Raw genomic sequence first — 17583 nt, 5'->3', positions numbered from 1 at the left:
AGCCTGTTTTACTGCTAATACTTCAGCTCGCTTCCATGGAATATGTATCCATACTCTCTGGAATTGGGCCGGAGCGGCTGCAATACCAAGCGGTGCATTAGCTTGCACAGCTTCACGCCAAATTGGTGGAACCTCTCTCATTGGATATTGACGATTTAGTTTCGTACTACGTTTCTCTAACTCTCTCGGTGAAAGAAGGGATGAGTCGGATCTATAACTTAAAACCAGTTCCATCGCTTCTTTTATATTCTGTCCAACTATCATACCTGTAGCAAACTCTTTCTGAACATTAATTAATTCTCCCAGATTTGATTCAGGGTCATCCTCTTCCAATTCCTCACGTAGAAGGAAACACATTTCATCGAACACATATCGTTGTGTCGGTTCGTTCCATTGCATAAATGTATCTAATACATTTTGTACATTATATCTTCCAACTTTCGAAACCCATCTAAGAGCAGTGGAATCTAGTATTCCTCTTTCTTCAGTACTGGGAAGCTGACTACGTCTCTGCACAGAGTCAGAGGTAGGAGTCTTAATCAGAGTTTTATAGAAGGGAGATAGAATATTAGAGACAGAATCAGTGATTCTTCGACGAACAGAAAGCGGAGTCATAATATTAGCAGAGGCAGTGAATAGAGTAGCAGTTGGAACAGATAGATTAGGAACAGTAGGAGTAGCAGGCAAGATAGCTTGTGAACTAGCAGGTGTGAGTGATACAGCCATAGGTAAAGAGGTCGGCAACCCTGGAAGAGGGGTTGTCAAAGGAACATTAATATTGACCACAGGAGGTACAGGAACTTGATTCAGGGGAGCGGGAACAGGGACACCAGGTTGTCCAGCAACCGGTAATTGAACATTCGGTATAGGCGGAGCCGTAGCACCCTGTGCATACGGTGGGGGTGATCGTAACAAGTAAGACAACAGGGGATCCTTTTCAGGGTCCTCTACTATCTTAGCCGTACTCGATGGCAAAGCAGGATAGCACTTGTCTATCGCTAAATTACGCTCTCTATCGGCCACCTCCATCGCTTTCTCAGACTCGTTGAGTTGCAGCTGCCTAGCAGACTGTTCTAAAGTCAACTCTTGCTCTTTCTGTTCTTTCTTCAGCTTTTTAATTTCTCTCTGTTTAGATTCTTTTCGCCAATAACGGAAAGAATCAAACATTGCCGGCCGGGCTTTCTTCTTAAACAACCTTCTTTCTAGATTATCGAGAATTTCAGGTTCAAAACTACCATGTAGTGGCCAACTAAGGACACCATCTTTTTCTGTATAGCGGATCCATATCTCGTTATAAGAGATAGGGCCCACACCAAATTTGCAATATAGATCATAAAGGGGAGTTCCAATCGGAGGAACCAAACACGAGTCCTCCAACCGGGAATCACTGTTGCAACTAAAACAAGACAACATACAATTTTTCCGACTTACCATTTTATAATCCGGAACACAAGACAAACAAGACACAAACAGAAAAGATGCGCACTCGAACCACGAACTTAGGCCTACCAGAACTGACAAATGTATCGATACCTGAACTGAACAGAATGATTATCGTAACCAGAATAACCAGTGATAATCTTACAGAACTGAACTGAACTGAGAACTAAAAGGATTATCCAAATAGGAGCAATCCTCACAAAATATTTAACTAGCAACCACTGAATACTTAACTGAGGCACTGAAGACGTCACCAAGGAGAAACCCGTCACGTTTCGCCGTACTGAGGACTGTACCTCGGGTCCAAGACAGGGCGACGGTCAAGGCAACGGAGCACTGCAGCCGTCTGAACGGGAACCCTCGTGGAAGAGGACGTCGGGGCCACTTTTGCGATATGCCGGGATCGATGAAGTGGGGCGCCTCCCTCTGAAATCTTCACACGAAGCTCCTCGAATTCTTCAGGCTTTTGGACCGGTACCGAATGACGTCGCCCCGAGTTGGGCGCCAAATGGAGTTCTGGACTTTTTTGGTTCCGTCCAGAGGTGTCAGGGACAACACCCAAAGACCCCGGAGTTCAACCTGTCTTGGTACACAAATAAACAGAAACACGGGCTTCTCGATGGTGGCGTCAAAGACCAAAGGTTTATTACTGCAGGGACACAGAAGTCACAGAAACTACCCATGGGCAGTATCTAGGAGCCTGTTCAATTTGTACAAAGAGGATTGCTCCTTATATACTAAATATTGGGCTTCAGGCAAATTCTTTACATGTTACCACAGTTCTAAACATTCGTGTTTTATACAGTAAATATTTGGCGTTGCACAGGAATCGTCAACAGTATCTGATGTCAAAACATTACAAATGAGGGGTTCCCACTAGTCCATCATACTCCCATGTCAATTCTTCATTCAAGACCCGGACCGCCTCATCGTAAATTTCGTTACCTCCCCCTAATAAAGGCCCAGAAGGAAAGGAGCAGAGCCAGGTGTAGAAGATAGAAAGACAGGATAAGAAATGTTTGTGGGTCGTAAATGGGCACGGTTACCAGCTTCGGCCGCCTAATCATGATCAGGCCAACGAACTCAAGAACCAGTATAGCAGGACTGGCCTCAGGCTGGGGAGGCAGTTCTTGCCGAGTCATGCTGCTACAGCGTTGCTGGCCTAAGGTGCACGTGTCACTAGCAAGGTGAATTGCCGGTTAAAGCCTACGTGTCCTCAAATGAAAAGGGGGTCATTGCGTGTCCATTGACTATGTGAGGGCAAGGAATACAAAATGGCTTCCGTGTTCTAAGATGGATGCCACGGGTAAAACAGAAATGTGTTTGTAACTGGAGTGCTCTTGCTCGTAGCATAGCGAAAACACCAGGATATACTAAATGGATCATTTGCGGTTCACTGATACCAAAATTATGTATTTACGACAATGTTACAAACACGAGTAAAATCGTCACGGAACCTCAGCTTCTGGAAGCGAACTTGTTGTTGCTATAAGCCCTGTTGGTGCGTCCTTCACTAGGTCCTTAGCTACCTTTTTCGTTAAATCCACAGATGGTAAAGGTATATTTAAGCATTTACCCCCTTTTCTGTCCCCTCCCTTCTTCCTTCTTTTTTTGGGTGGTGATTGTTGAGCTCCCTGATGGCTCTTGGTTTGTGTCTTTTCTTTTGGTACACTAACTGCTATCGGAGAATGCATCTCCGAGACTACTACCGACTCTACTAGTGAGTTAGATAAAGGAAGTAAGGCATTTATATTAGACTGTGAAGCTACGTCTAACTCTATTGGGGAGTTTAAGTCTATTAAGGAGTTAGGTATAGGAGGTGGCTCATTGGTAGTACTATCATTATTTATCTCAATGATAGGTATTGGTGGGGATCTATCTTGGAAAATTAAGGGGATACTTTCAGTGCTAAATAGCTCTGCGTCTGCATTTACTAACGTGTTGTTATTTGGTTGTGAAGTGGCTACGTCCTTCTGGGCCAGGGATGAGGACTTGTGTTTGAGAAGTTCAATGGAAAAACGACGCTCAGCACGTCTCTCAGCCAGTGCGATATCTCTATCTATTTCTCAAATTGGCCTGGCAAAATACTTATCTAGGGGTCCAAGTATAGAAACCCCTACAGTAGAGGGTAAGGAATTCAGTGCACATGTAGACATCCCGGAACCTCAGATCAATATCAGTTTGAGAATTAATCAAATGTGGTCAATTAAATTAAAATAAATTAAAATAAATAATGAGTCCCGGAACTGTGATAGACATATAACAGAAGGATTAATAGAGTCAAATAGGGAACAGCTTACTGTCTCAAAGTCCAGAGTTCAGGATAAGGTCCAGGGCGTGATGTTAGAGGGCAGGCCCAGCCCAGCCTGCCGCAGCCCCTGACGGCCACAGACGGCCCGCCCTTCGCCCCGGGCGCTCCCGCGACGCGGGGGCTGCAAGGTTTTTAATGCGCCTCCGGGAGCTCTAATGATGGCGTCAGGGTGCGCCGCCGCAATGGATGCCGGGAAAGCGAGTCCTCCACTCGGCGGCCGCTAGTGTGGAGAAGGCGGCGGCGGGAGGACTAGCAGGACAGCCAGCAGCGTGTAGACCAGGAAGGCAATGGCAAGTCTGATGTGGCCGGTGGTTGATTCCAGGTCAGATAGGAAGAGCCCGCTTCCCCCGGGGCTGCAAGGTTTTTAATGCGCCTCCGGGCGCTCTAATGACGGCGTCAGGGTGCGCCGCGGCAAGGGAAGCCGGGAAAGCGAGTCCTCCACTCGGCGGCCGCTAGTGTGGAAAAGGCGGCGGCGTGAGGACTCGCAGGACAGCCAGCAGCGTGTAGACCCGGAAGGCAAAGGCAAGTCTGATGTGGCCGGTGGTTGATTCCAGGTCAGATAGGAAGAGCCCGCTTCCCCCGGGGCTGCAAGGTTTTTAATGCGCCTCCGGGCGCTCTAATGACGGAGTCAGGGTGCGCCGCCGCAAGGGATGCCGGGAAAGCGAGTCCTCCACTCGGCGGCCGCTAGTGTGGAAAAGGCGGCGGCGTGAGGACTCGCAGGACAGCCAGCAGCGTGTAGACCAGGAAGGCAAAGGCAAGTCTGATGTGGCCGGTGGTTGATTCCAGGTCAGATAGGAAGAGCCCGCTTCCCCCGGGGCTGCAAGGTTTTTAATGCGCCTCCGGGCGCTCTAATGACGGCGTCAGGGTACGCCGCCGCAAGGGATGCCGGGAAAGCGAGTCCTCCACTCGGCGGCCGCTAGTGTGGAAAAGGCGGCGGCGGGAGGACTCGCAGGACAGCCAGCAGCGTGTAGACCAGGAAGGCAAAGGCAAGTCTGATGTGGCCGGTGGTTGATTCCAGGTCAGGTAGGAAGAGCCCGCTTCCCCCGGGGCTGCAAGATTTTTAATGCGCCTCCGGGCGCTCTAATGATGGCGTCAGGGTGCGCCGCCGCAAGGGATGCCGGGAAAGCGAGTCCTCCACTCGGCGGCCGCTAGTGTGGAAAAGGCGGCGGCGGGAGGACTCGCAGGACAGCCAGCAGCGTGTAGACCAGGAAGGCAAAGGCAAGTCTGATGTGGCCGGTGGTTGATTCCAGGTCAGATAGGAAGAGCCCATCTAATTTGAGGTGGTGAAATAATAGTAATGTTTTGTGATGTTTTTGGCCCCAGGTGGAGCCCCTCTGGGACACCATCACCAGGCCTAGGGGGTCAGGGTATTTCTACCCTGCCCCTTGTCTTTTTTAAAATGTTTTGTATTGGGACTCGGCCGAAAATGTTCCTGGTCCATCTTGAAAGTCAATGTTTAATGTTACAAAGCTCATTGTTTTTTTAAAAATACATAAACCATACAATCCATCCAACTGCTTTAGGTTCAGCACGCGTGATAGGATTTGTAAAATCCGAGTGATAGGTTTTCTCAAATCAACAATCTGTAAAATGAAGGTACACCATTAGATTTCAACATGTGATACAGACAAATATATAATTTTTCTCGGTGTTCACAAACTTCCATAGTAACCCCTCTAACCCTCGAAAAGTTCAGATGTAATCCTACCTAAGGCAGAAGTAAATATCTTTTAGGGTAGGAAGAGAAATGAAAGACCCCTAAAGTTTGTGGGGGTGCAACCGTGGGGCTTTATCACAGAGATGCATATGTTCACTTTTGAGAAAAAAATGGCATTGAACAAATGTGATGGTATATCCGCGTGAGCATTTGCAAACTATATACAATTTCAGAAAGGTTTTTCATGAGCACCCTTGAAAAAATGTGACTGTGTCAATTCTCCAGAAAACTGGCAAACCTTCGAGAAAACAAAATGAGTAAATCTACCCCCAGAAGAGGCTGTACATCTAGTAATTCATGGAAGGACCCCAGCTACTGATCACATTTCCTAAGAACATTCAGACCTAAGACAAATAACTCACCTTCAGTAAAAGGATACCACAAAATATATCTATTCTGAGTCATCTGGGTATCCTTTTCTCCTAATGAGAAACCATTGAGTCAAATCAGCTTCGGGAGATGAGCTATGTATACATTCCATTCAATTTATTTATTTATTTATAAGTTTTATATAGCGCTAGCTAGACCCGAACGTGTCAGAGCGCTTTACATGATCGAATCCGATGAATCAGGATGCAATATCAAATGAAGCAAGACTCAATAGATAATAGTACACAACAGAGCACAGTAACAAAAACCAAAAAGCATGAGAACAGTTCGAGAGGATCAGTAGACAGCATAAGTAAACAAGCAAGTAGGCAACTTCGACATAAGGTTCAGTCCTAGATCGCTAGGTAGAGAGTTCTATATTCAATTTAGTAATTACTAAACTGGAAAACCATCAGAGAAACTTAGGTAACCCAAAGATTTTCAATCAGGAAGTGATACATAATAAATAATTGTAATACATTTCAATAGGTAGCTGGTACTATATCCATCTTCATTTTTACCAATTTTGTGACATACCTGGACCATCTTAGTGTGAAGTCCTTGACCCATTTCAGTGCCTCCATGAGTAAGCAGCACTGACCCATCTGTGTACACATGCACCAGAGCTCCTGCCTACAAAAAGACCATCAAAGATGTTAACAGTGATTGTGGATTTCAAATACATTTATTTAATTGAAGCATTGCTATAGCAAAACTTCTAGAATGGAAGATCTAATGTTTGGATTGCAGGTACCTTAGCTCGCCAAACTCTAAATTCCAAAATATTTGACCTGAGGGCAGATGAAGGTCTAATCATGTGATATATCCATTTCAGTAGTGTCATGATATCACTGCTATATTCACACGCTGAACTGTCTATATTCTCTTGTTTCTCAATATATAGGCTGCCAAAATCTTGTGAACATGATACATATATTTAAAGTAACAAAAGAACAAGTTATCTACCTTTGGGAATGCTCCTCCTGGTGGAAACTCTAGTTGCAGATTATCCACATGTATAATATTACACAGGTGTAAGACTAGATCTGGAGGCTTTTTGAGCAATACTTCCATGTGATTATGTCAGTTTCTTTCTTGCTTTTCGGACGTGGAGCATAAAACAGCTGTCGATACCAGTGTGCAGGTCTATAACATTAGGCCCTTTTTCAGAAGGTAGAAGAGGGCCCTCCACAGAACTGGGAGGGGGGATGGCAGTCAGGAATTTATAGTTAGATAGAGTATGCACCAGAAATAGCATTATGAAAGGTAACGTGTTCTTCTGATGGATGCTACAGATTCCTAACCTTAAGAATAGATATGAAAGCAGTACCTCTCAATGGTGAAGGGTCTGTAAAGTGGACTCTAAACAAGATAAGTTGTGCAGGACCAAGTGGGCATAATGACCTTCCTACCAGACCCGATTGTCAAGGCAGTGGTGGTTTGCAAATATGTGCACCAACACTCATGTCTAAGCCGGGTAAACTTTCACAATAGGCACTTTGCATGTAAGGCAGTGGAAGCAGCCTTAGCCCCGGGGACCAGGCACCAAGGAATTATTCAGGCTTAAAAAATCCATCAACCTTTTCTCCGAATACTACCAACATGCCCATAGAATTGTTGACATTCGAAAAGAATGTATTTAGGGATCTGGCAAACCTGGAGAACCAGAAAATCTACACAAAATGGAACCTCCCCAAACATGAAAAATATGCTTTGGACCATTTGAGACAAAATGACCAACTTATAATCAAGCCCCCAGATAAAGGCGGAGGGATTGTGATACTACAGAGAGAAAAATATGAAGCAGAGGTTGCACGCCAACTGGCAGACGAGCTATACTACTGGAAAACCAACGAAGACTGGAACAAAAAGATCAAGGTAAAACTAGAGGCTTTGATCATTATCGGAGAAGAGGAGGGATGGCTCTCTTAGAAGGAGGCCCAGTACCTCCTCAATGAAAATCCAAGAACTCCATTAATGTGCGTCTTGCCAAAGATTCACAAAGACACGGAAAACCCTCCCAGAAGACCTATCATTTTAAGTGTGAATTCGATATTAGAACGACCAGCAAAATATGTTAATACCTTTTTGAAACCCCTTCTGAGTGACACAGCCAGCTTTATAAGATATACTATGCAAGCCATTGTCCTCGTAGAAGACCAACCCTTCGAACAAGAGCATGAAATACTTGTAACACTGGAAATTGTGAGTCTTTACTCCAATATTCCTCAAGAAGCAGGACTGGAAGCCCTCCAAGTATTTTTAGAGAAAAGGGCCCGTCCACATAACGTGCCTACCATTTTTCTTCTTCAATTGGCCGAGATATGTTTCAAATATAATTTTTTCTCCTTCAATGACACACAATTTCCACAGGTAAAGGGCACCGCGATGGGGTGTCCTTTTGCCCCAGAAATGGCCATAATGTTTATGGCATTATTTGAAGATAAGTGGGTATATGACAACAACCCCTATGATGGACACATTAAGATGTGGCATCATTATATTGACGATGTTTTTATGCTCTGGAGAGGAAATGATGAACAACTTCAAGCGTTTGCAGTCTGGCTGAACAATCGGAACCCGGATATACAATTTACTCTTAACACCAGTAAATCGGAGATAAACTTCCTAGACCTGATGATCAGACATGGCCAACGGCTTCTATATACCACCTTATACACAAAGAAGACCGATAGGAACACATTCCTTCACTTTGCAAGTTTTCATCAGCCCAATTTACGGGAGAACCTACCACTGAGCCAGTTCCTTAGAATCCGGCGCAATTGTACAAGAAAGGAAGATTACTTTGACAACGCCATAGTCCTTTTGAATAAAGTACTAGAAAGGAACTATCCAAAAAAGCTGCTCAAAAAAGTGATGAAAAAGGCATGTTATACCCCACATGATTCCCTCCTGACATCAAGAACCAAGAAGGAGAGTACCCCTTTGGTCTGCGTTACAACATTTTCAGGTGTCACGAATGAAGTGCAAAAAAATTATTAGGAAAAAATGGAATACAGTTAAAAACCTTGAACCATTCAGGCAGGTTCCAATTTTTGCACTTAAGAAGAATAACAGCATTACAGACAAATTTGTGCATGCAAATACTAAAGTAAAAAAACAGGAAACTTCTTTACGAACAATGTTGTCCTTACCACCAATCAAAGGGCACAAGAAACGTGGAAATTGCGTTTCATGCGCCAGTACAATAGAAGGTGCCAAGTTCACCTATGGGAATAAATACACAAAAAATGATGAATTTACAAATTGTACTACCCATATCGTCGTCTACTGTGTAATCTGCCCCTGTGCTAAAGCATACATTGGAAAAACCAGCCAGCCAATAAAAAAGCGGATCACAGAACATTGGTCACGCATTAAATGCAAGACGCCTAATTCTCCCATGGTCTCTCAATGTGTTGAAAAGGGGCATGGCCCTAATGAAATGAAATGGACTGTGTTAAGACACATTACTGGCAGTAATACGGAGAATATTCTATCCAAAATAGAAGCTAAAACTAATATGTTTCTGGGCATGACCGAAAATGGCCTGAACGAAATGTCGGAACTCACAAGCTGCGGATAATTTCCTTCTTTCTCCCCCATTCACAAAGTATGTCCACAATTACAGAGGCTCCAGAAAACTCAATTAAATACTGGAGTAGCCAAAGATGTATTCCTTGTCATGATAATAAATTCAGAGAATAGAGCAATACCCCAGGCACTTTTAAAAAAAATAATCCTGATGATGAAAGGCGCAGACTCGAAATGAGGACTGGACCCGTAGAAATCACAGCGGCATAAGTAATAACCTGCATATGTATTGTGCAGAGCCAAGTGACATAAGTAAACCGGGAAGCACCAGTTAGTTAATTACTGTGCATCCTATGGTATGGCACCAAATCCAGAGAAGCGTCCTCCACACGTAATATTGAACAGTAAACTTAAACCAAGAGATTGTTCTGAAAACATGAACTACAGAAACACCAGGAGATATACCATGTGCACTCAAAAAGTCACGTGATGTAAACAGTACCGGCCTGAGAACGCCGACGTCAGACACCAGGCAGGCATGTGAAATACACCTTCCCGATCGCCAAAACTTCCCCAGCGCTCGGACACTGCCAGATGGATGCGAGAATTTACTCCTCGACATTTGCTGATGAACAGGACATTTCTGAGAACAAGGTAACAAGCCGGCATGCCCGCAATTTTGTAGCGGCACACACAGGCACCGAAACTTTAATGGTGCCACTTTATTCACTCGCGAGCTTGGGCACCTTCAGGGACTATTAAAAACCACCCTGTAATTGTCTGTGGAAACAGAAAGGTACGGAGTCTTCATTCATTTTAAAGAACACCCGTAAACTTAAATTTTTGCATTCTCCGACAGAGGAACACCAACTGAAAAGCATGGCCACAGTTCCATTCACCTACCTTTTAGCATGGGAACTTTTTCCACCCCTATGCATGCACGCAGTACCTTTGAAGCACTCCAAATTACTTCTAATGACAGGCATGCTGAAGTTAAGAAACCACAATTTCCAGTGAAGGGTAATTATTTACAATACAATGCCCCCTCTTCTATTCCTTCAGCCTCTCCAATATCCAGCAAGCAACGGTACTTCTGGAAAGACAAATTAAGACTATTCTCCTTCATAACCATAAGAGAACTGGTAGGTGCTTGGCGAGTGAATGTTAAAGTCTGAACTTTTACTCCGCAAGTAGCTATGCAAACTGAGATGTTGTTTTAGCTTCATTCAAACAGGTAGAAAAGCTACAGCAATCTACCTCTGCAACAGAAGACAAGGTCTCAAAACATTTGAATATTTATGATCTTAAATATTTATGAGCTCACACTAAAATCAGATATATTATCACCCCCTAGAGATTAAAGATGTCCTACCCCAACCAAATTCAACCCTGATGAAGACCTTTGTATATGTAAAGTGTGTCGGTCCCACGTTTACACGGTCGAAAAGCGTCGGCTTATTTAGCGGCACAGAACTAACCAGGATACCAGAAGACGCTGCTTTATTCAGCCACTAAAGTGGGAGCAGTCTGACTCACTTCCAAAAGCTGTCAAGCAGTCTCTGCCCCCTAAAAGGACCCTATTATTAGATAGTGCAGATAACTAAGCAGGATATATTTCCAACACCACAGATATTAGTAGGACACAACGAGATCTAGGAAAACATACAGTGTTGGTATTTCCTGCTATATGAGTGTTAAATATATTTCTGTGTATGAAGCAAATGAAAAATTATACAATATACAGGAATACCTGATTGTATTTACATGTACCGACGGCCAATAAGCAAAAGTATGTCTAGTGAGTTATGTATTGTGTATATGTGTTTTTTATAAATGTTATGTCTATTCAGAAATATTGAAGACATTTTGTTAAGTATAATGTGAAGGGATACTTACATGACAATAAGTTTTTGAAGAAAATAGAAAAATAAATTGTAAGCACAGAATCAATAAAAGGGACTTTTGTGGCAGAAAATTTACCGTGATCTATGGTGTTAGAGGTATAGCGCTTGTTGAAATATTAGCCCTGGGGACATGCGCTCTCAGTCCCTCCAGCAGCTGTTTTTTGGTAAGCAAGTATAAAAAGTTTCAATAAGCGGACTTTTCACCTCTACAGAGTCCACTCTGGCATAGGTTTCCCTTTCTTCACCCTGGAGAAATCCACACAAAGCTGATCATCCACCCGATGGGCCTTGATATGATCGATGTAAAAGGTTAAAGCTCTTATGTGGTCCAACCGATGGAGTTTCTCCTCTTTCAATGGGTGAGGAGGGGCAAAAAGGAGAGGAGTCACAATTTAATGCAAGAAGGTCGCCTGAATACTCAGCACCAGTAGGGCAGTTGTACCAATAGTGTACTCATGCAACAAGCTGCAGCAATCACAATCATGAAATAAATCCTTAAGGTCAGAATACACAATTAATAACTGAGCTTTGTCTCGAAGAGCATACATACCAAGACGAAATTAAGGTCCCACTGTAACATCATAAATGTTTAGGGAGGGAACATGTGTGTCAAAACTATAATAAACTACATCACAACAGGTGATTTAAACAATGACGGCTAGTAAGGGAACCACAAACAGGTCAAAAAGGCTGACAAATAACCTTTAAAAGTGCCCACTGCGAGCCCTTGTTGGACTAAGGACAAAATGAACAATACAACATTTCACATCTTGGCTTCACACCAGGCTACAAACTTAGCCTATCGTCCGGCATAATTGTATTTTGTGGAAGAGCACCTAGCAACAAAGTTCACATTCACAACTTTTGGTGGTATATCAAATAAAGTCAAATGCAACTGAACAATCTCCAGGCATGGAGGTCTGAATTGCACAGGTTCGGATGAAGTGCCCTGCCCTGATGTTGTGACAAAAGATCCTCCCTAAGTCGAAGCCAGAGTGGAGCACAGATGGTCATGCCCAGAAGTTCCGGGTAACCGTCTCCTCCCCAATTCTGAGTCAGTATGATGACTTGGGCCTGGTCATTCCTGATGTTTTTTAGAACTTTGGGCTGGGGAGGCCGGTGTGGGAATGCTGTAGCAGTCCTTTGCTTATTTCCAGCAAGACCGCATCTCCTAGTGACTGTCTGTGTAGAAACTCAAGCACACTAAACCTTCGAAATTGTGTGTTTTGCAATGGTGATGCAAAGCTCTAGCCAGGATTCTACCCAATGTCTGAAGAAGCCCTGCTCCGGTTTGGGATGTTGATAACCTTCATGATCCAACAGACACCACAGGCGGAGCTCATATGCCATGATATTCAGGGATCACTGCCGAGAGGTTCGCAATCAGGGAAATGCTCCGATGCTCAAACCAACTCCAGAAGGTGTGCAGCGTCTAGGCACAGGAACCATGAGCCCACTCTGCCCTGCTTATTGCAGTACCACATGCTGATGATTTTGTCAGTGAGAACCTGCACCAGCCTCCCTTAATGGAAGCAGCAAAGACTTCAATGGCTTAAGAATAGCTCTCAACCCCAACAGATTGAGCCAGGTATTCACAGAAGATTAGAGATTACTATCGTCTGATCTCTCTACCTCCCCCAGATGATTTCACCAACCCAGCAGTTACAAATCTGTCACCACCCTCAGCTCTGGGTGGGGAAGGGAGAGGGCCCTGCCAGCGATCTAATTGTGCTTGAGCAGCCACCACTGCAGATCGTGTGTGTAGTTTCCTCTGAAATCTGAATGGCATCCTGCAGGTTTCCTTTGTGATAATGTTGGAGGATAAAAGGCCATGAAACCTCAGAGCTTTCTATCACCAAGATGCAAGACTGAGATTGAAACATCAGGCCATAGCCTGAATGTCATGGTTTCGTTGCAATGGAGGAAAGGTTCTGAACTATACCATATCCAGGGCAGCTCCAATGAAGGGAAACTCTGCAAAGGAGTCAAGTGCGACTTTGGCTCATTTTTCATGAACCCCACCAATGTCAGGAGGGTCGCCACCATCTTTGATGGTCTACGACAGACTGTGGTAAGCCCGCCTCAAATATCAGGTCATCGAGGTAAGGGAAAGCTGGTATTCCTGACCCTTGAAGATGGGCAACGACTGCTGCCATCACTTTCGTGAACATCCGAGGAGCACTGGTGAGGCAGAAGGGGAGCACAACAAACTGCTGCAGGTCATCCTTGAGCAGAAGGTAACATCTGGGGTACTACTGGAAGAATGTATGAAAATGTGTGTCACGCAGGTCCAATGACACCATCCAGTCACTCATGCCCAAATCAGACAGAGTCTGGGCCAGAGTGAGCATTGTGAACTTCTCCTTCTGCTTGAGGACATTCAGAAAGCAAAGCTCTGATATAGGCCTAAGACCTCCACCCTTCAAAGGCATGAGGAAATAGTGAGAGTAGCAACCCTACCCTATTTATAAGTTGAAAACACCCTAGAAGACTCCATTAGATAATAAAACTCACACTTCTGGCAAAAAGAAGGACAGGTGTTCCTCTGAGATTTGCATTGATGTGTGTGTGTGTGGGGGGGCTCAGTGGAGCACATAAGGTAGGGCATAGCAATGTAGACAGTAATACATCAAAAGGGAAGTGGGCTCCTATACTATCATTCATGTTAGCTTTTTGAGGGGAATACTCCTCTTTTTTTAACCTACTCCCACCCACTTGTGCCATGCCTCACCATTGAGTCCTTGTATGGTATAATAGTCAATACCAGGGAGATAAACTACACTTTTTGAGGGAACGCTTTCAAGTTATGAAAGATCACAATATTGGGACCAGGAAAAGAGGAATTAAAAATGCCAGCAGCTGTCCCCTTTGTACATAAAATTATTTATTTCTTAAGCACCTTAGAAAAGATCAAAACATGAGTATCATCGGCTCCTCAGTCCATTGGTCAACACGTTTCAGCTTGTTGATGTAACAGTGCTTGGGGGCATCCAGCTTTCATCACGGTCTTTCAGCTCCCAATTTTTTAAGTGCTTAGTTTATTTAAACCACACTCGTACTGTTGGACCTGGCCCTTTTTGGCAGGTTCACCCCGAAACTTTTTGCTTTTTCCTAGCCTGTTTCTGTAACCTAGTGTTGGTGATTTTAGGCCTCTGCGCACTTTTTCACTGTGGTACAGTGTAAAGTGCGTGAGCTCTCTGTGTATGTGTGAGAGTGACCTGCCCTTCCATAGGAATGCATGGGGAATATGTGTGACCATGGTAGTTCGTGATGTGTGGGGAGTGCAGGGTCGAGTTTGGTATGTGCAAACTCGTGAGATTGAATGCTGCTTAATGATGTATGTGGCATGAATGTGTCTATTGTGGAAGTGCCACTTCTAGACATGGGTGTGCGTGTGTAGTAAGTCTGCTGGCACGTGATTGGCTGGAGCCTGGATCCAGGAGTCTGGATGGCCTGCTTGTGGATTGACTGTCTGGTTTGAGGGTGACAGGGGCTGGGGAGCCCCCAGGAGGTTGTCTGAGTCAGCCCTTGTTTGAATGACTGCATCTGCAACTCGAGTGGTGGGAGGAGATAGCACCTGGGAGTGAATAGGGCTGTGCCTGCCTGCCACAATGCTGGCTCCACCTCCTGCTGGGCGGCTGACGACTCTGCCCCTCAGTCTGGAAGGAAGGAAGAAGCCAGGAAGCCCAAGTACTCCAGCAACAGCCAGAACTGGTTTAGACCGGGCTCAGGGCCCACTTGCACAAAGACTACAAAGACTTTTAGGGGTATAAGAGAAGGACCCCTGACAACAGATCTTCAGATTCTACAATCAAGAGGAACCTCTGCCAGAAGAAGGACTGCTGAAGAAACTAAGTAAGATTAGAAGAAATGGTTAGGGGTTCTGCTCACCTTACCCTCCCGTACCTGAGCAGGAGACATCCAAGGATGAAAAAGTAGCAACAAAAAGGTACTGAAGGGATTAATCTACTTTAATTCTCAAACAAGAAACAATGAATTATCTTGTGATATGCGAATTATACGCAGCATAGGTATATATAAATTCATAAACACATATATGAGCAAACAGCCAGAGAGGCACAATATCACAAAATGATACAATCTATATACAACACATCACATCTACAATATGTACAAATACACAAACACTATACAATACCAAACATACTTCTCAGTACCCTTGAGAAAACAAGAATTATATACACCAATTTACATATGTATCTCCTCTCAATTTGGGCTGGAGTATACAACAAAATGGTAGTCCCAGACACAGAAAAAACACCAGGGGGTAACTTATCAACCCAGCATAGATTTGTGTTGGTGTGCCTTGGAAAAAAATCCAATCTTCCTTAAATTTTTACAAGGGACTCCGTTCAGAACAAAAAGACCCCAGCCACACCTTCACGTGACCAACTCTAGTGTGCAACAAAAAATGAATGCTAGTGCCAATCCAGCGAATCACCTTATACCCCAGATTAACAGTGCATATAAATGCCACATACTATCAACACTAAGTACGTGTCCAAAGAAAAGTACCTATTCTTTAAGGCCCCGGTCAGACCTCGGGCTGGTAACACCCGCCCCCCACCACAACCACAGGGGTGGGTGGGGTAGCGACCACCGTCTATACTCTATTCCAGTGGATTCTGTAAGAGGGGGACATATAAAGAGGCAATCAATCAATCCCAGGAGGGGAATAACACGGGGGGACATCACCACACCACTGCCTTAACTGACAACAGGGTTTCTCACACACAGCAAGGCACACCTACCTTGAATCTTCGTGATGTCCACCCAGGTAGAAAAACACTTTTTAGAGGTGGCTCGGGTCACGTAATCTTCCTATAGTCATGCCACGGCCCCAGAAGGAAAGAAAAGACAGGAACAACACACCATCAATCACTAGGCCCTCTCTCCACATTTCGCCTACAACAATCTCCTCATGGCGCTAAATTCAGGTCATCCTACGTGGCCTAGTGCCGGTCCACGGTGGTTCAAAAACCGAAAGGTACTGGCCACTAAAAATCCCCATATAATACATGCCTGCCATACTTAGAGAGTTTACTTGCTAAAGGCTGCGTATCGGCCTAATTAAGACTCCTAAACAAACAAATAAAGCCTCTCGAGGTGGAAGAACAGTCAGGGCATAGCCTATCCTTCACTTCACTATCGTCGGCACCAGCCCCCCTTAATATTCTGCTCTAATAAAGTACAAAGGGGACCTCACTGTCCGTACTGCGCGCTCACATAATTATGCGGCGAACCATGACAAAAATACCTTCAATTTATCCTCAGGGGCCGTGGCACGTACACTCAATATTAGCTCCAGGGCCTCTCCAGTCGAATCACCAGAGCATCCGGGCCGGCTGACACCGCGCATTCTAAATATGCGTGTCATACGTCAGACTGAGCGCCCACCCATAGGAAACACAAACAACGGACTATCTATCCAGAGTGTTACCGGTACTGATCCATCGGGGCTCGAGAATCACAAACACTCACAATATTCCAAGTTAAAGGCCAAGGTCACATCGAACATAGAATGAAGAAAAGGAGAAAAAAACAAATAAAATGGAAATAAATCAAGAAAAAGGCAAATAAATAAAACAAAAAGAGCCAGAGGACCCAAAGTGTCATCCACAAATCATCATACACCCATTGTAGCTCATGCCTTTCCACAATAGGGTTCCCATTCTAAATACGACATCATGACTATACATCTCCGGCCCAACCCACAATGGAAGGACCAGTTTCAAACAGGATCAAGCAAAGTACAGATCCCTCATAATAAAGTTTGGCACAGCACAATAATTACAAATGGTATACATTATAGAGGCAAAACCAGACCACATGTGTACAGTGTGTGTAACAATAACATATGACCATATATTTCAATATTCAGTATCTAACCTCATCAAAATTCATACTCATTCCAAAGAAACTCGGCAAAAGCGATATACAGAGTACAATAAACAATGAAGTAGATCCAGGTATTCAGATCAGTGTCCAAATTTCATCCCGCTCATTAAGTCCTTTATCGGAGGTGTGATACCGCTCTATTAGTCTTGCTTCTGTGCGGTTCAGCTTGATCTCTAATTCTGTTTTATTTTTAGCCATGATGGTAACTAGCACTGCCCAAGTCAACTGTTCTTCATTATGGTTTGCCTCCATGTAGTGCTGCACTAGAGGGGCCCCAATGTACCTACACCTAATGCGTGATTTGTGCTGTCCAATCGTCATTTTAACTGCTTGTGTGGTTTGCCCAATGTAGGCCAGGTCACAAGGACATTTCACTACATAAATAACGT

The 17583-nt window shown here is 44.3% G+C and overlaps 1 protein-coding gene across 1 annotated transcript in view; it reads right to left on the bottom strand.

The window, feature by feature from the left end:
- The window catches only part of LOC144762933 (xanthine dehydrogenase/oxidase-like), a 1098251-nt gene that overhangs the window by 377907 nt on the left and 702761 nt on the right, over positions 1-17583 (bottom strand). Inside the window, exon 27 of the mRNA XM_078648234.1 lies at positions 6375-6470. Within this exon, the coding sequence (XP_078504360.1) occupies positions 6375-6470 (96 nt within the window). The remainder of the gene's footprint in view (positions 1-6374; positions 6471-17583) is intronic.

The sequence above is a fragment of the Lissotriton helveticus genome, chromosome 6 (assembly GCF_964261635.1).
Source record: "Lissotriton helveticus chromosome 6, aLisHel1.1, whole genome shotgun sequence".
NCBI lineage: Eukaryota > Metazoa > Chordata > Amphibia > Caudata > Salamandridae > Lissotriton > Lissotriton helveticus.
Note: the sequence above shows the minus strand (reverse complement) of the source record. Positions and strands in the feature narration are given on the sequence as shown.